General features: G+C 50.3%; 1 protein-coding gene across 1 annotated transcript in view; it reads right to left on the bottom strand.

Annotated features, from left to right (window-relative positions):
• Positions 1 to 13,953: 13,953 nt before the first annotated feature.
• LOC111144092 (sodium- and chloride-dependent GABA transporter 3) overlaps positions 13,954 to 19,240 on the bottom strand; it is a 125,333-nt gene continuing 120,046 nt past the window's right edge. Inside the window, exons 13-14 of the mRNA XM_022498202.1 lie at positions 18,570 to 18,740; positions 13,954 to 14,663 (exon numbers count right to left, since the gene is read on the bottom strand). Of these exons, the coding sequence (XP_022353910.1) occupies positions 14,511 to 14,663; positions 18,570 to 18,740 (324 nt within the window). The 3' untranslated portion in view covers positions 13,954 to 14,510. The remainder of the gene's footprint in view (positions 14,664 to 18,569; positions 18,741 to 19,240) is intronic.

Below are 19,240 nucleotides of genomic sequence, written 5' to 3'. Positions count from 1 at the left end.
TCCCTCTTCCCAGCCTGATCTCTAGTCCCCACCCTCATGGGTGGCCATCTTTTTCTTCCCTCTCCAGCTAACCGAGGACCTGGTCAGTTCTAGTACTGACCCTCCCCCAGGCCCTCATAGTTAAACCCACTTGTTGGGCAAACATCTGAGCCTCCAGGAATGGAGTTGCTGGCAAAGTTGCAACAGAGGAAGGTGTGTCCTGGAGATGGAGAATACTACTGCCAAGACCTAGAAGAGACAGGCAAGAAAGGAAGGTTGGGGTCAGAAATTCCTTGAGTGCCACTTCCCTGTCTGATACTCCCAGGGATCCTTTCAACCACTTCCCCATTTAATTTTTGAGAGGAAAGGCTTGCTTTCATCAAACCCATGCTACGTACAGTAGAGTTTGAGGTTCAGAGAGGCATAGCGGCTTGCCCACAGTCACATAGCAAGATAGTACAGAGCTAGGTCCTGGGGTTCTGACTCCTAAGCTCAATGTGCATTTTGTTCCACCACATGTCTCAGGGCCTCTGTTTCCCTATCTGTAAAATGAAACCACAGGAACAGAGAAGAGATGAGAAAAAGATTAACTTGCACACCAGATCTGACCCATGACTGATCACGTGTGGAGAATTCTGATGCTAAGGCTGGGCCCAGTGGAAGAAGTACAGTCATCGATGAGCAACGTCTGTCCTGGCTGAGGAACTGAGGGGTGACAGTGCATGTGTCATCTGAGAGCTGACTTTCTTAGGGTCTTACCAGCTCTAACATTTGGGCGCTGAGATGTTAACCTTCATCTCTAGTGGTCTTGGGAAAGCCCTTGCACATCTCTGAGGCACAGATTCTCACTAGGCCTGCCCTGGGAACAGCCTCCCCTGGCTTCTTCATGGAGGACAAAAACAGCTGCTCAGCCTCCCTCCGCTGTACCCTCAGGGATGAGCTGCTATTGCCTAGCAACGGGGTTTGAGGGATGGGGGGTATTGGAGGGCTCTGCACAATCCCAGAATCTGGGCAAATATTCTGCCTATCTCCCAAACCCCAGGCATGGATCTCGAACATTCTGTACCAGCCCCATGAGAGTCCTCAGGGCCGGGGCCCAGCACCAAGTAATGGAGGGAGACAGGTCTCAATGGGGCCACAGAGCTGAGTTCCAGACCTGGTTGTGGGAGACACGCTGAAAGGCTTAGGGCACACGGGCTCACCCTTAGTTTCTCCATGTATAACACGGGAGAGGGCATCATCCCAAACTGGTGGAGGCATTGGGTTATAACGGTGATGGGTGGGAAGATGCCTTGCAGTTTTTATCCTGGAACCTACCTCCTCACTCTGAGGGCTCATCTAAAAACTCAGAGACTGGCTCAGATGTCCCCTGCTCACCCCAGACATCAAGCCCAAGACCATGACCTGTCTCTAGTTGCCTATTAAAGTTATTGAGCACCCACTGTGTGTTGGACCTGGTGCTACATTTGCAAACATTAGCTCATGGACTCCTCACAACAACCCTGGGAGGCAGAAACTAGCTTTATCCCATTTCACAGATGGGGAAACTGAGGCTCAGAGAGGTCAGGTCACTAGCCCAGGGTCACCCAGCCAGGATGTGGCAGAGTCAGGATTTGAACCCCGGCATATGTGATTCCAGAGCCTGTGTTCTTTAAACCCCAACATGACAAGGCCTCCCCTAGATTCCTCTTTGTTCTGTGCCCTCCTCTTACCAGAGGGGCATCCATCCTGCCCCCAAGGGCCTTTTGCTCTGCACAGGGACATCATGGGAGGGCTTTTGAGGACTTGTGTCTCCCTCCTCTTCTTCCTCAAGATCGTGACTTTGGAGCCCGTCCCCTAACAGTGGTGTAGGGGGCTTTGAAGTCCCGGAATAACAGCAAAGGGCAGCAGGTCAAGTTTCCTGCCTGTCCTGTCCATAGGGAGGCCATTCCTCAGGCTATTTGTAGAAACATCTTGGCCTGGCCTGGCACTTGCAGCCCTCCCTGGCACCCTGGTCCAGGTGGACAGAGGTCCCCAGTCTGGCAAACAGATGGGAATAGAGGCAGCTGCAGAGAGGGAGATCAACAGGGACTGGGTAGTGAGATAGGGAAGGGTACAAAAGGATGGGAAGGGGAGAGGAGGCAGTGAGAGTGTGCAGAGGAGAGAGCCACCTGTGAGAGTTGGGGTGAGAAAGAAGAGAGAGCACTAGGAAGGGGGAAGAGCGGGGGAGGGGAGATGAACTGTTGAAGACAGGAGGATGAAGAGAAGGATGAGGGCTGTTGGAGAAAGAAGGGGTTTCAGATAGAAGACAAGAGAGGAGCTCGCAACAATCCCCCTTGAAGGTACAAGTGCTCACCAACCAGATGTCAGTGACAGATTGTTCCACTGCCTGGCGCTGCTCAGGACCCAGGAGCAGAGTGGAAAATCTAATGAGAATTCCAGTCTTGCTGCCAGAGCCTGGGAGACCCCACTGCTGCCAACCAGGCTCTGTCTAGGTTCCTTGGGGTTCTGGGGACTGGAGCCAGGTTTCCACTATCCCCTTAGCTCCCCACACCCAGCAAGGACAGGGCTCCCTGTCCTAGAGAACCACAGGCTCTCCTAGGTAGGGAGAAGGATCTAGGGCTCAGACCCAAAGCAGATATCTTCTAGGTAGGTCAGCAGAATCTTCTTCTATGCTTCCTTGCACTGGGAGCTTGTTTTCCCCCCAGGGCGGCCCAATCCCTCCCAGGACAGTTCTAGGAAGTGAGGTTGAGCTGTATGTAATGAATGAGCAGGAATTAAACTAGAAAAAGAAGGGAGAAAATGTGCTCCAAGAAGGAACAGCAATGCAAAGCCCTCTCTGCTGGACGGGCATGCAGTGGGTCAAAGATCTGAAATCTAAAAGAAGCCCGGTGGGCTGCAAGGAGGGGTTTGGTGACCAAAAAATGAATCTGGGGAGGGAGCAGGGGCACCTTCCTGCAGAGGCTTCTAGGCAAAGTGTGGGGTTCAGTCTTTATTCCTGGAGTAATGAGGAGGCCTTGGTGGTTAAAGCTGGGGGCAGGGAGATTGGCTGTTGGTGGTAGTGTCAGTATTCAGATTTGCATTTCAAGTATATCCTTCAATCTTTTGCATAAAAATGGACCAAACAGGACCAGAATGACAGCAGGGAGTCTAGGGAGGAGGCTCCTGAGGTGATCTGGGCACAAGACAATGGGGGCTGGGGCTGGGGGCAGGGAGCAACAGGGATATGAAGAAGCAGCCAGATTGCTGACCTATTAGAGAGTAGAACAGACAGGTCTCATGTAGGAATGGGGCTGGTGGGAGATGGAGTTTGGGGCAGAATTGCCTGATGTCAGAACCATTGACCCTCACTGAATAGTGTCTCGGAATATTGGTACTTGGGCCTATCCCGGGATGATAGAGTTCAGATCTCTAAGGATGAAGTCCAGAATCTTCCTTTTAAAAACCTGCTTCTGGGTTATTCCACAAATCAGTCCATCTGCCATGGGCAATGGCCTAGAGTTTGGACCACTCTGAGTCCACACCCCATTGTACAGAGGAAGACGCAGTCCTGGGGCAGGGGAGGAATACTTTCCAGGACCACACAGGACTGGCATAGTAGAAATAACTAGCAAGAGGCATCTGATACACAATGCCCATTTATGGTGTCCCTTCAACCTGGTGAAGAATCCAGAGCATGCTGTGGGATGGTGAGAAGCACAGGCTTTCCTTCACAATGACCTTGGTTCAAATTCTGACTTTGCCATTCTGTAGTTGGGTGATGCTGGGCAATTCACCTCACCTCTGTTAGCCTGTGGGTCCTCACCTGCACATGGACACAAAATACATGCTTCAAAAACAACTATGGCATTTGCACTTGAGAAGGTGCCCGAGGCACCTGCATGTGCAAAGTAAAGGGAAGCTCTCATTATTAAAGTTCAATCCCACCCTGCCAAGGACAGCCTCAAGTACAGGCAGAGGCAGGAACAATGTGTGTGTGTGTGTGTGTGCGCGTGCGCACGCGCGCACATGGACATATGTGTGTGAATGGGCGTATTTTGAAGAGTTGCTTCCACTGACCCAAACCATGTCCTACCTCCTCGTGACCTATCACAATGTCTAAAAGCCCACCATTAAATCACATTTCCCTGGGCACAATTCTGTTTGGTGCCCTTTCTTTTTTTTAGCACAGGCGAATTTTGCCATGGAGTAAATAGAGGCCAGGGAGAGGGAAAGTGACCTGCACCAAGTCCGATGGGCGGTAGAGGCAGAATGAAGACCCCAACCCAGGGAGGATGCACCACTAACTGGGGGTGCGGTGGGGGGGTGGGTGTGGGAGCATGTACTCCCCACAGAGCCTGGGGAGGGGGCTGAGTGATGCGTTCTCCATAATCAAGGCGCAATCAGCGCTAATCAGCATGTTCTTGAAATAGACCCAACTGGATGGGGGAAGCGAGCAGCCGCCTGGGTTTGTATAGCGGCAATCAGAGGGAGGCAATTTTAGATCCGCGGGAGAAACAGCCCTTTGTCCAGGGACTCTGCCGAGCGCTTTGGAGCCCACTGCAGCTTGGAGATAAAAAATGCTGCATGGGGGCTTCAGCTGCCTTGGCCCAGGAAGGGGGGCGTTCATGCAGTGGGGCCAGATGCCTCCCGGGTGAGGTCCTAACTCTTTAGCACCTTGGCTGGGCACCTACTATGGGCTGGGTGCATGGACAGCTTCCATTTTTTGCCCTGCTTTTATTGCAGGGGGAGGAATGGAGGTTCAGAAATGGTGGGGCTTTGCCCTAGGTCACTGGGCTGGTAAGTGTCATAGCTGGGGTGGGAACTGAGTCTGTCTAACTCTAAATTTTGTGCCTATTCCTTTTATGGGGTGGAGGGTACCATCAGGCTGTAGGAGACATCATTTTAGGTTAAGCCAACAGCCTAATAAAATTCCCAGATCTTGCAAAAATCTCTAGGCTTGAGGATTCTTGGTCCCAATTTGTGGATGAGGGAAATTGAGGCTCAAGAAATGAAGGGACATGCTGAAGGTCACCCAGAGGGTGTGTGAGTGGTAAAGCCAGGATTCAAACCCACATTTGTGAAATGCCAGAGCCCACCACTTGAAATCACTAAGCTCTGAGCTTCTTCAAAGACCCATCCCCTGCCACCACCTCCAGGAAGCCTTCCCTACTACCTCTGGGGCCACCATCCTCTCCCCTTTGATTGATACTTAGTTACCATGGAACTGGGTGGGTATGGCTGGGTGGTAAACTTTGTGGGGTTTTTGGTCACCCAGCATCTTTCCCTCTTCTGTTGGTAACAGTGCCTCCCGATTTCCTTTTGGGGTGGTAACTTTCGGGCAGAAAGAAAGCTCCCTGACAGAGGCTGTGAGTGAGGTGGGAAGCACTCTGGCTCAGGTCCACCCAGCCAGGAGCACAAGGTGTGAAATGCTTTGTTATAAGAAGAGAATGCATGGGAGGTGTGCAGGCAGGCCAGGCAGGAGGCCACAGTGGTGGCCCAATTGATGGTGAGTGGTCCAGGGCAGTGGCTGAGATGGAGGACAGTGGATGGATTTGAGAGATTTTGAGAAGGAAGAACCAAGGAAACTCACTGACTGATGGAAGGAGGGGAGTGAGGAGGATTTCTCACTTGACTAGCTGGCCCTACACTCAGTCATCCTTGATTCCTCTTACACCCCACTTCTAATCCACTAGGATGTCTCATTAATTTGCCTTCAAAATAAGCCCAGAATCTGATCATGTCCTCTCTTTGCTGTCTCCTCTGGTCCAGCCAGCATCATCTCTTGCCTGGATTAGAACAGTCTCCTACTGGTCTCCTTGCTTCCATTCAAGTCCACCACTGCAGCCAGAAATTCGTATTAAAACAAATCACGTTACGTCCTTCAGCTCAATACCCTCATCTCACATCTACCCAGCCTCCCAGGTCCTTTGTCATCTGCTGCCCCACCTCTTTTACCTCACTTTTAAACTTTCCCTTTGCTCACTTTGCTTCAGCCACCCAGGTCTCCTAGCTTCTCTGGGAACACTGCAGAGAACCTCTCACCCCAGGGCCTTTGCCCATGCTGCTTCCTTTGCCTGGAACGCTCTTTTCCAGGAAATCACAGGCTCTGTCCCTCGCCTTCTCAGTGAGGATTTCCCTCACCATCCTATGTAAAATTCCAAACCTAACCCATAGTTCCTCTTCCTCCCTATACCCTTGTTCCTTTATTTTCAGCCAGATCATTTATCTTCTGCTATATATGTTTACTTTTTAAAAAGGTCATTGTTTTGTTCTCTCACTAGAACTTCTTGAGGGCAGGGTCATACTGATTGGTGAATGATGGTGTCATTTATTGAGACTAGGAGGGAGAGACTGGGGGGCATGGGGGTTAGAGGAGGCATTCAATTGAGAAAATGGAGTTTGAGAGGCCCCAACAGACACCCAACTGGAGATACCCAGGAGGCAGTCAGATATATGAGTTTATACCTTGGTTTCCTCATCGGGCTAATAATCCCAGCTCCCTCAATGGTCATGTGTAGTTACGGTGGGGGGTGGGGTCTGATGAGATAAAAGCAGTGGCAGTAATTAGCACATAGTCAGCTCTCAACCAAGGGTGGCTGCCTTGCATGTCTGCTTCTTTCTCACACAGCTGCAAAAGCTTCCTGCAACGCTTGAAGATGTTGGAACGCCTGGACCACCCGGAAATGTGGAGAATATGTGGCCCAGTGGAGAGGTCCTGCTCCATTTGCTTCTCCTTCATTCTGAGGCTCAGGATCCCCAGGGGAGGCTGGAGCCAGAGGACTGGAGGAGTTTTTGCAGTGGCGACACACCCCCTCCCTTCTCCCGCTCATCATTTCTTCCAGCCACATCAGAATAATTTCTCATTGCCCCAAGTCTTCATTTGTAACCAACCTCCAAGTGGCGAGGAGAGGATTTTTAAAAATAGCTTTATTGATTTTATTTTCTTGGAATATAAAAGCAATAGATGTTCTTTGTTAAAGAAAAATTAGACGGTACAGAAATAAAGGAGAAAATAAAAATCAGCCCAAATTTTATCATCTAGAGATAATCATCCTCTTATTTCACTGTTTAGCCTTCTCACCTCTATTCTATATTTTTGTGTCCCAGTGTGCTGGAAGCAGGAGTTGAGGGATGACAGAGGAAGGTAGAGGTTGGGGGGGGACTGAGCGGGCACAGGCGGACCCTGGCTGACAGGGCCTGTGTAATTGCTGGTACATGGTCAGGGCAAAACCCACAGCCTGGCCCACAGGCCCAGTCAGTCCTGAGGGGCTGCCCTGCCCCCCCCATACCTTATCATCATTGCATATTCACCTAACTACGACTCTGGGGAATGTGAATATTTTCACTAATCATTTTTCCTGTTCTTTTGGAGCTCTATAAAACAAAATGTCATAGAGTCATTGTCTCATTTAATTCTCAGAATAACTGAATGAGAGAATTCCTGTGATTAGCCCCATTTTACAGATGAGGAAACAGACCCAGGGAGGCAAAGTAACTTTGTCCAAGGCTGACAGAGTGGAGAACTAAGACATAGGTCTCCCGATGCCAGTGGGGGCCCTTCTGATGTCATCCTGAGAAGAGTGACACAGAAGAACAAGATTCTATGTGTCAGCCACATAGAAATATGGTCTCATTTAATTCTCTCAGCACCCCTGCCAGAAGGCCGCTATTCTGTCCATTTGCTCAGATGAGGAAACTGTAGTCAGAGTCACTTGCCTAAGGCCATAGAGCCACTAGTGGGGAAGTTGAGAACTGAAAGCAGGTGTGTCTGGCTGTTGGGGTAATGCTTCGAACAGGAGCAAGGGATAGGGCAGGGTGAGAAGGGTGAATTGCATCCTTTTGTCAAGGGCAGCCTCTTTGTCCCTCATCTGGGCATCTAGAGAGGGCCTAGTAGTCCTGTGGTCCCAGCTCCAATTCTGACCTCACTACTCAGAGCCTGGACCCTGGGGAGGGGCTTGGGCTTACCAGCAGCGCCACCTGGTGGCTGATTTGCTGCCACCAGCGTCTGCCTGAGCCCAGGGCTCCAGGTGGGAGGGCGGTGATGAGGGAAGGGAGGCCCAGGGCCCACTCTTCCCTGCTAGAGACCCTGGGCCACCCCAATAGCCACCTGGTATAGAGAAAAAACTAAGAGCTTTGGATATGATAGACCTGGCTTTGAATTCCAACTCAGTTTATGTGACCTCGGTTAACTCCTTCCCCTACCTCTCTGAGCCTGTTTCCATGTCTGTAAAATGGGAATAAATCGGAATTGCAGCAGTTGTGTTCATTGCGGAAAATACCCGAACCTATCCCAGGTGCATGGTAGGTACTGAATGATACTTGAGGTGATCAATGATACTTGCCTGCTCTACTATTTCCTCAGTCCCTTCTCTCTACTGTCCACACATCAGGCCCAGACCTCTCTACGGGGCCCAAGCTCCCGCTCAGACTGGGCTCCCAGAGCCTGTTCATTCCAGAAATGGCTGGCTTTGGAAAGATACTCAAAAGGAAGACAAAGGAAATTCCATGGAGAATAAGAAAAGCCAAGCGTTGGCTGGTTGGCACACCCAGGTGTGGGATCTCTGGGAAGAGTCAAGCCTGCTCCACTCTTGTGAGATGAAGGTCATGGAGTCCTGTGCCCAGGCGCAACTTGCCTGCTGTCTCCTGAGGTTTGCAGCTCTGGCTGGGCCTCCCCATCGCTGTCAGGCAGACCCTCCTGGTCCTCAGTCCCTTGCCACCGCAGCTACACTGTCCATGTGCCACCTCTAGGAGGATTTCCAAGTTCCCGTCCTCCTCTCCTTCACTTTCCTCAAGGCTGCATCCTGCAGAGTGCTCCTCAGATACTGCTGTCCAGTATCTGAGGAGCTCTAAGTACCCCTGGAACTCTGCATGGTTCCTAAGTACCCCCGGAACTCTGCATGGCTCTAGTGCCCCCCGTAATGACCAAGGGCTGTAATATATCTTTACAGCTTTTGATGACCCCCAGCAACTCTGAAGTGCTTCCCCAATAAACCTTCATTTTCCCCAGCAGTCCCCTGGAGCTCCCATACCCACCCTCCAGTATGCTCAACACTTCGTAATTCCTCAAGGGCTATCTCTCACTGCTGACTCCACGTAATTCTGGCTCCTCACTCAGGACCTCTCAATCTCTCCTGCAGGTCTCCAGGGTTCCAACGGTCCTTTCCACTCTCAGTGCCTCTCACTAGCCCCAAATATCCCTTTGTCCACCTCAGAGAGCCCTGGTGACCTTCAATAATTTCTGGGATACCAAGGAGGCTCCCAGAGGTCCCTGGTGTCCAAAAGGTTATTCAAGGGTCCTCGAGACTTTCCGACCTTCTCCACCTGGTCTCCACCATCTGTTTCTCCACGGCCTGCAATGATTCATCAGTGCTGATGGCTGTGGTGGCCACTGGAGGCTCCCAAAAGTGGTCTGTGGAAAGTGCATGGGACTTGGAGCCAGAGCCCCATGGGGCCGCTACCACAGCTCTCCTATTAACCAGCTCTGGGACCTTGGGCAGTTAACTCAACTTCGCTCAGCCCATTTCTTTATTGGTAGAATATGAACACCTTGCCAATCCACAAGGTGACTGACGGCAAGATAATACATAAGAAGGGACCCAGCATGATTTCCAGCACTGAGTGGGTCTTCAGTGTCTGTTGATTCCCTTTCTGGTGGCTCTCCATTCCAGGGCCAGCCAAGCACTTGTTCATTGAAGGCCCTGTTCTGTGGAGCACCCACTGTGTCACACCAGATGCCATCCTTGATAAGCAGGGTGTTACCTAAGCCCCTTTCTCTAAGAGGGAGGGGCTACCCTCACAGCTGGTGAAGTTGCACGAGGGCTTGTAAAATAGACCAGGGATGGGGAGATTTTAGTTTCTGCCATATTTGCTTAAAGACATTCTTCTGCCTCTACCTTTGCTTAGGCTGTTCCCTCCTCTCAAATGCTCTTCCCTGCCTGGTGAAATCTTCCTGTCCCTCAAGGTGCAGCTCAAGTTCCATATCCTTGGTTAGGTGGTTTGGTACCTGGGCTCTATTTAGAACCAGCAAACATTGGTTCAGCCCAGCTTCTCCACCTACCAGGAGGTCTATTTGATATCATTTTGGAGGCAAATTATTTAGTCTCTAAACTTTAGTTCCTCCATATGAGAAATGAATTAATAACACTTTCTTCTTAGATTTGTTGTAAGGCTCTGATGAGGTAATGCAGGTGTGACACCTGTAACATAATAGCTGCTCAGTAAATAGTCCTTTTCTTCTGCTTGGCACTCCCTGAGCACTCAGTCCTTGGCACATTCTGCCTGTAGTTTCTCATGGTTCTGACACGTCAGCTGACCTGGAGGCTCTGAGAAAAGTGCATGTGTATCTCCCGCAACATGGATTTTATCCAGAAGTGAGAGGCATAGAAGGCCAAGAGTTGGCAACAGATTGACTTGGCTCCCTAAAGGGTAGCAAGATGCCCAGGTCAAGGGCCCATTTGATTTTTAACAGTCTGAGAATATGCAGAGGGCTTCTAGGGGAATCTTGAGCCAGGTAGATTTCCTCCCTGGGTCTTATTTTCTTCGCCTTTCTCCCAATGGCTAAGCTGAAGCCCAGAAAAATGGACAGACTTGCCCAGAGCCACACCACAGAACTCAAGCTGGCTGGAAAAGGCTGAGACTAGGAAGGAAGAATGGCTTCTGCATGCATTTACCCCTGTCCAGAGGAGTGTGGACACCTGTCCTCTTGACCTAGAGGAGCAGGACATTCAAGGAAAAGGGGCGGTTCCACTTGTCTCATTATCCCTGGTTCTAGGTCCAGACATGGAGCATGATGGATACTCAGTAGAAGCCTGTTGAATACATAACCTTTTCCAAAATTTGCAGCTGTCAGCAGAAAGTGTCAGGTCTTTGGCGCCTGACTCCCATTTCCCCCCACCCCATCCAAAATCAGAGGAAAATCTAGGTCTGAAGTAGCCTTTGACTTCATTTCCAAGTAGCCTTTGACTTCACTTCCTCTGCTCTGGTTATTTGCAGTGCCTAATAGAGCTAGGCTGCAGAGCCCTGTCTGGCCAGCAGGGTCACCAGCACACACTGCAGCTTCCAGGGTCTACTGAGTAAAATAATGCCATAGGTTACCGATTCTATAAGCTTAAGCACCCGCCAATCAGATTTCCTGGGAATGAGGGAGACCCACATTTCTGTGACCCAGCCTCTTTGGGTCTTGATGCTTTGTACCACTTTGGACACGAGGAGGGAATAGTGGCAGACAGGTGATTGTACCAATCCCCACAGCTCTATGAAGTTATGAAATTCTCAGGGACCCTCTGGGGGTCAGAGATTTTCTGAACCTGGAACTCTGTGGGATGCCTTCCCTATGAGCAGATGTTACCATCTCAGAGTGCGAGAGGCCAAGACAGTTTCTGGTGGATTCCGAGATCAGGGATTTGAAGTAGAAGAGTCAACCACACAGGAACAAGCAGACGCTGCATGTAATGATCGTACTGTTCCATGGACTGGAAGGACAAAACATGCTTTGTTGTCCCAAGCAACTCTTTGGAAATCACAAATGCAGATTTAGAGATTTCTGCTCAAGTTCTAAGCAATGCTACACTTTTAGAGCCTGGGCACTACTGGTTCAGGATGATGATAACCAATGTGAATACAAAGCTCTACCAATCCTACTCAGAGCTCTTCATAATCTTCATAATCACCCCACAGGATCTTCATAATCACCCCAAGCTTGAAACAGGAGCTACTATCTTCTTTGTAGAGATGAGAAATTTGAGGCTGGCAAGGGCAGAGTGTGGAGCCCAAATCAGGACTCCATGCTTCCAACCTCAGGATGTCTTTCCACCCCACCTTGTCTGCCTCAGACATACAGGCCTCCCTAGCAGGTTGGGCCCATGAGCTTTGCGGCAGCCACTGTGGCCATGACGAGGCAGCTGCTGCCTTCTTTGCGGCTCACAGCATGAGACACAGAAAGGCAGAGTGATTAAGAGACCAGGCTTTGAGTTCAGATAGACCCAATTTCTCTGTGCCTCAACCTCCCCTATCTGTAAAGTGGGGGAAGTAATGTAAAATGGGGAGATGCCTGCTTTATGGGATTGTTTTGAAGAGTAAAGAGACGACTTCTATAGAGCACCTAGCACCCAGCAGACATTCAATGTATGCTGAGCACATGGAAGGAAGAAGAGTGGGCTCCTGAAACACCCCTGGCTGCTTCTAATTTATAATCCTGAGTTGAAACTACGACTTCCAAGGATGGAACCAAGAGGGTTTTGCAGATAAATCATGCATGTGATAAAACACAGGAAGGACAACTCAGTGAGACCACTCTGCTAGGAACCGCCACACACAGTTTGTTCATTCCTTTAATTTTTAAAAATGAGTAAGCAGACAATCGTGTGCCCTTTGAATACCCAATAAAAACGTTCATTATGTAAAACAGTACAACCTTTTTCATTTTTTAATAATTCTGTAAATATCTCAGAAAGGATGTATTGTTTCTAATGAATATCAAAAAAGTCACCACAATGACATTTCCCCTGCCCCCACGTTTCCCTCCCCGCCCTGCCCCAAGTTGCCCAAATACTAGTAGGAAATTACAAAAAACAAAGAGCAAAAGCCCTCCCTCCACCCTGCCCCATGAGTAGTGTTAAGTGAGTGAAATGTTAAGTGCCACAGGTACAGTGCAGTGCATCCCATCCCTAGTGAGGCTTCAGAGCTGTAGGTGGAGAACCGGTAGCAGCAGCAGTGGGGAGTCTCTCTCCCCGGCACCTGGTGGGAGAGAGTAGACGAGGACAGACACAGCAGAAGGCTCAGCATGAGGCCCGATCCTCCTGGGTCCACTTCCTGGGTCCGCCAGATCTGATAGCTCAGGGAGAGCCAGGCAGTCCTGGGCAGTGTGTGCAAAAGGGGGCCCAGAACCAGGCATCCCAGCCTACCTCAGAGAGGGCACTGGGCATCCCTTCTAACAAACTCAGGCTTCAGATGGGGGCTGGCCAGACCAGAGAAGCTGTCTGTTTGGAAAGCTTCGGATGAATCAAACATGTGGGTTCCCTACAGGAGACTAAGACCTTGGTTTAGAGTAAGCTCTGGTTTCCACCAAATAAAACTGGAGACATAAAGGAAAAGGATAAAGATTGTACCTTCCCAGTTCCCAAATAACTCAGAATCCAAGACAAAAGGCCAAGGAAATCCAATTAGAGAGAGAAGTCAGGTAGAGAGGTCTGAGGCAGCACTGGCCTCACCCCCACCACCCCAAGGCCTGCACAGAGGGAGGGGTGGGAGCCCAGTTCTCTCCTCCAGGATAAGGGCTGAGGCTTCTCAGCCCCCTGGTGAGAGGTGCATGTAGGATAGCTCCCCAAAAATGGGTAGGGAGAGAAGGTTCCGCTGGTGATAAGGAGGAGGATGGGGAGGACTAAGAGGTAGCAGGAAAGCAGGAGAGAGAAGAGGGCAGAGGATATAAGAGAGAGAAGAGGTGGCAGGCAGATGAAGAAGGGGCCAGAGGACAAAACCAGGCTCTAGGCCCTAATGGGGTTCTTTCCCCTGGAAAGCTGGTAGAAGGTCCTAGACACAGATCCTGACTGGGGCAGCAGCAACGGCAGGACAGACAGCTGCAAGGGAATAGCAGCTGCTTCCTGACCCCGAAAACTAGCATGCAGGTGACTCCAGTCAGCCCCAAGAAGATGGAGAGGCAGACAAGACAGGGAGAGCAGATGGACAGGACAGGAGGAGCCTTGTCACGGGGGCTGAGGACCTGGCCAGACTCCAGAGAATGGAGCCACTCACAGATGCATCAACCTAGAGTAAAGGGAAAATGCCACATCATTTCCATGACAAACTTGATTTTAAATAAGCAGGGGGAAGCCTTCAGAACAATTAAAGGTCAAGGTCAAGGTCAGGCCCGACAGCCAGCAAGACATAACAAGAGAATCCCCAAGAGACCTGGCCAGGTCAGGAAGGACCTCAGAGATCACTTGATTTGGCCCTCCCCATTTAGGAAATGGGAAAACTGAGGCCCAGGGAAGGGATGGGAGCACCCAAGGTCACTTAGTGGGATCAGGGCAGAAAGATCACTTTCTCTTCTCTGACACAGCCTTGCTGTCTGCAAACCCACTGCTAAGAGGTTGGGGATGGCAAAGGCAGGATTTGAAGGCAAAGCTGTCCCTGGGGGCATGAAGAGGGGCAGCTATAATGGTCAGGGAGGAACATGGGACATGGACAGGTCAGCTAAAAGGCTGACAGAGATCAGGCATCACTCCCACCCCACCTGCCCCACAGCCCAAGTATAAAAGTTTGACCATATGATACAACTTCTCCCTAACCCCTAGAAAACATTGGTTAAAACCGTCCTAGCACGGAAGACTCTGCTAGTCCCTGTACAGTATTATCTCTTCATAATGTTACTTACATGATAACTGGGGGCAAGGAGGGGAATGGGACTTTAAACCAGAGTGTACACGGCCACCTTAAAATTAACTTGTTAATAAATCCTGTGCAAAACAAGCAAGCCTCTATCATTAGGTGAAGTACGTGTCTCAGGTATTCATTTATACACACGGGGTCGGGGGAGGGAAGAAAGGAGAGGCATCCGAGGTGGCAGGTGTGGCTCAGAAGTGTGTCTCCTTCTCTGTGATGGCTGCAATGGTCCCATCGCCCTTGAATTTGGCGTCACAGTCATTAACCGTCACCGTCCGTGGGCCTGCCCCAAGCTTGCCCCGCATTTTCAGATCAGCACTGGGGATGGTCAACTTCCGGAATTTCTATGTGATTAGAAAGGAGAAGAACTGTCTGAGAGGGACTGCCAGGGTCCGGGTGCCTGGCTCGGCCTCTCCCAACTGCACGGGTGGATACCGTGGGCCACAGAACCATCAAGACCAAGGTCTGGGCCTCTGCACTGTTACTTAGAGCTCTGTTCTGCATAATGAACTGACCTCCCTGGTCTCAGTTTCCTCCTCTGGGAAATGGGAACAACAGAGGTACCCACTCCTGGGGTTTGCTGAGGAGTGAGGCGATGGCTTGCAGAAATGCTTAGCACTGTCCCTGGCCTACTGCAGGTGTAACTGGGGCTGACGGCCTCAGCTCTCCCTCCAGTGGAGAAAGCTGCTTGGCTTTGAATCTCTGCTTGGCCTCTCACTAGCTCTGTTAGGCAGCTCACCTAACCTCTAGGAGCTGCATTTTCCTCTTCTGTGGAATGGGAGAACAATACTAGCCTGAGAGGGGTGTTGCAGGAGTGAGCTACAGTACCTCTGGCCCTGTTTCTGTGATTGCCGGGCAAATGGGTATGCTTCCCACAAAGGCGATGTCATCATGGGGCCACTGTCTAGGGGAATATGTGTGTGCTGTGTGCTCCTTTTGCCATGCATGGAGATGGAAACATCAGCGCAGCCATGGTGGCCCCATGCTGCCTGGCAAAGTGGCCAACCTTGGGCTGGGCACAGATGGTGTGGCTGTCATCCCTACTGTACTAGGGAGGGAGCAGAGATCACAGGCAGACTCCTGACGCAGGCTTCTGCTGTCACAGTGCTGCCTGGGGCCCCACACCTCAGGTCCACGGACATTCTGCAGAATCCATCAGGGGAAGGCACTGGACCAGGACTTCGGAGGTCCTTTCTGGGCATAAACCCTTTCCCAGGAAGCCTGGAAAGACTTTTGGAGGTCTGATTTTTCATGACCAAGTTTCTGTCTTCTCTTTCAGATGCTGCCATGACTAAGAGGCTGAATCTACACAGCCCAGGTGGGATTACCAGGCCAAATCTCCCAGGCTGAACACTTTCTGTGTGCCAGGCACCACGCAGGAGAGGATTGAGAGCATGGGCTCCAGAGCTGGGTGCTTGGGTTTGAATTCCAGCTCTGTCACTTCACTGGGGCAAGAAACTTAACCTCTCTGAGCCTTGGTTTCCTCATCTGTCAAAGGAGAACAAGGGCACCTGCCTCTTGGGGTTAACACGAGGCTCAGATTAGTTGACCTTGCCACAGATTAGCACAGATTATCCATCTTCACAGCAGTTCTCTCAGGTAAGTACCACTGACCCCCTTTTTCCATCCAGATCCTTTCTTTCAGCTGGCAGAACCTTCTGGAAACAGAGGGAGGTGAATTAACTGGCACAAGTTTCCTCAGTAAGCAAGGCCTGGAAATCGGTTCTGCTGTCTTTAATAAACCTTGCTCTCTGTGGAGGCGGATGCGTGAGCTCAGGGAGATGGAAGAAGCTCAGAAAAGTAGCCTCTCTTTCCACCTGCCCACCCTACACTGGGCATTCCTGAAAACCAAGGGCCACTGGATGTCTGGGCAGTGGCCTGCAGGAACCAAGGACATGGTTTGGTTCCAGATCAGAACTGACTCCCCTTGACCTACATTCCCTGCAGGAGCCAAGGAAACTTTCCCAGGGGGTATGGGCACGCTTGAGGAAGAGACTTCTTCTCAGCTTGGTCCTTCGGGCTGGACATGTGGCTTTTTTCCTGGAGCTTTGGCCGTCCCGTGGGCAGGTGGGCTGGGTGAAGCCCTGAGCTAGCACTCATGTTTGGGTGTCTGCATACACACCCACTCCCATCTCCCTTTGGCCTTGTTCTGGGAGAAAAAGGTGCACCCCTGAGATCTCTGGAGGGTGGCCAGTCCGAGCAGAGGAAGGAGATAGCGAAACTCAGGTGACGAGAGCTCAGAGCTTCCGCTCTGCCATTCTGAGGCTGTGTGCCCTTAGACAAGTTGCTTCACTTCCCTGTGCTTCAGCTTCCTCCTCTGTGAAGTGGGGGCAGTAAGAGCCTCCACCTCACAGGACCGCTATAAGGGTTAAATGGCATCACCGCTGAAACAGAACAGTGTCTGGCACACAGCAGTTCGCTCAATGAGTGAGATACTGACTCAAACCATGTGACGTGCCAGCAGATGGGAAAGGAGAGTAAAGAGCCTGTGAGTGCTCTGGAGTAGGACGGTGCGGCTTACCACCCTGCCTGCCCCCAAGGGACAATACACGGCGCTGCTGACCGGCAACGTCCAAGCAGGCAAATCCACAGAGAAAGAGAGGAGATGGGTGGTGTCTGGGGCGGGGATGGGGTAAACTGAATGAGCATGAGGGGTCTTATTAGGGTGATGGACAATGTTTTAAAGCTGATTCATGGTGATGATTCTAATACACACAACACAGAAAGTTACAATAAAAATCATTGAATTGTATACACCAAATGGGTGAATCTTAAGATACGTTAAACATACTTTAATTGTTTTTAATAAAATTTGGCATCCGCTGTGGAAACTAGTATGAAATTCCATCAAAAAATTAAAAATAGAACTACTATACAATCCAGCAATTCCACTCCGGTATTTATCTGAGGGAAAGGAACACACTAACTCGACAAGGTATGTACACCTCCCCCACAACATTCACTGCAGCATTATTTACAACAGCCAAGAGGTGGAAACAGCCTTACTGTTCCTCAGTGGATGAAGGGATAAAGAGATTATGGTACATCTACACAATGGAATATGACTCAGCTGTAAAAAAGAAGGAAATCCTGCTGTCTGTGACAACACAGATGGACCTTAAGGGCATTACGCCAAGATAAGCCAGACAAGAACAAACACTTTATGATCTCACTTATATGTGGAACCTGAAAAAAAAAACAACACCCCCCCCCCCCAAACCCAACAAACAAACAATACCTACCTGAGCTCAAAGATACAAAGAACAGACTGGTGGTTGCCAGAGGTGGGTCGGGGGATGGGAGGTGAAATGGGTGAAGGGGCAGAAACGAACAGACTTCCAGTCAGGAAATAAAGAAGTCATGGGTATGTAATGCACAACACGGTGACTATGGATAATAATACTGTAATGTATATTTGAAAGTTGCTAAGATAATAGATCTCAAAAGTTCTCATCACAAGAAAAGAATTTTTAACTGTGCTGAGGGATGTTAACTGGACTTAGGGTGGTGATCATTTCACAACACATACAAATATTAGACCATTATGTTGTTACCTAAAACCAACATAATGCTTTATGTCAATTATATCGCAATTTAAAAAATTTGGTTTACTAAGTTTTGGCTGTGCAATGCGAATTTTTGGTTGAGCGATTTCATTTCTCTGAGCTTTAGTTTCAGGTTCTACCTGCTAAAGGCAGAAAATGAGGCCAGCACCCTGGTTTTCTCTGAGGACTACGGGAGATAACATGTAGAGAGTTTAGCATGGTGATGACAGGGGATAGGTGTTCCCTCAACATCAGACTTCCTCGCTTTATCCTGGGGATGGGGTCCTTCATGAACTAACAGAACAGTAAAAGCCAACGTTTTGTCACTCTGTTCCAGGTCCAGTTTAAGTACTTTCCTTCCATGAACTCATTGAGTCCTTATAAAAACCTCTGTAGGTCAGGAACTGCTGTTGTCCCCATTTTACAGATGAAGACACTCAGAGAAACTGGCTCACTCTCCAGGCCTCACAGAGATGACTTCACACCATGGTAAGAGTGAACACCTGCCAGGAAGGAGCTGGCCGTGGCTTCCCCAGGAGACACATGAGGGCTCATTCTTTATACACTCATTGCTCAGATAAGACCCATGGACTTGCTCCTGCTCTTCAGCCCACCTGAGGTAGAGCCAGGCCCTGCGTGTGCCTCAGCACCCTCAGAGCCATTCTTGCCACCCAGCCACCCCTCCTCCGACCTGGGCTGTCTCACCTCAGGCAGCGTCCCCTCTGTCTTCCATAGCTTGATGAAGATCCAGAGTGGGATGCAGAGCATGGAGGACAGGGCCATGAGCCAGCCGATGCTGTAGCCCCAGGTGGGGTAGGTGTAGATGTTGTTGTACTTAAGAGGCTTGTACTTGACCAGGAAGAAGATAAAGATGCCCTGCCAAGAGACGGGGAGAGGTCCCTGAGGGCTAGCCTTCGGTGACAGGCTCAGGCCCAGGCCTGCGTGCAGGAGGCCAGCGGGGTTAGGGGCCACCCCGTGTGGCAGTCCTGGACAGGCGAGGCCCTGTGCCAGCTCACATAAGGAATGGACTCTCACAGATCCCAGTAACTCAACAGGGCTGTGAGACCCTCCCACCCCAGGAGCCTTATCCCCAGCCTCTGCCCAGTAAGGAATTTTCTAGCTCCTTTTTGGGGCTGCTTTCAAAGTGGCCTTTGCAGAACCGTGATGGTTTGTGAAGATGTTCTGAGACACTTTCAGTGCCAAGAACTGGGTGAAGAACATGGGGCTGTGTTTATTAAATGTGAAGACCTCTCCAAGGTGTGGCTTTACCTCAGTTCTGTAGCTTTCTCTGTTAACAGCAAAGCTAAATATTGTCTCTCATATGATCCTTGGCCCTTATGGAGACAGGCCCCAGCCACTTAGCTTGCAGGTATAGA

The sequence above is a fragment of the Enhydra lutris genome, unplaced genomic scaffold (genome assembly GCF_002288905.1).
Source record: "Enhydra lutris kenyoni isolate GAN:26980312 unplaced genomic scaffold, ASM228890v2 scaffoldscaffold10, whole genome shotgun sequence".
Classification (NCBI taxonomy): Eukaryota; Metazoa; Chordata; class Mammalia; order Carnivora; family Mustelidae; genus Enhydra; species Enhydra lutris.
This window is presented reverse-complemented; position numbering and strand designations above follow the sequence as displayed.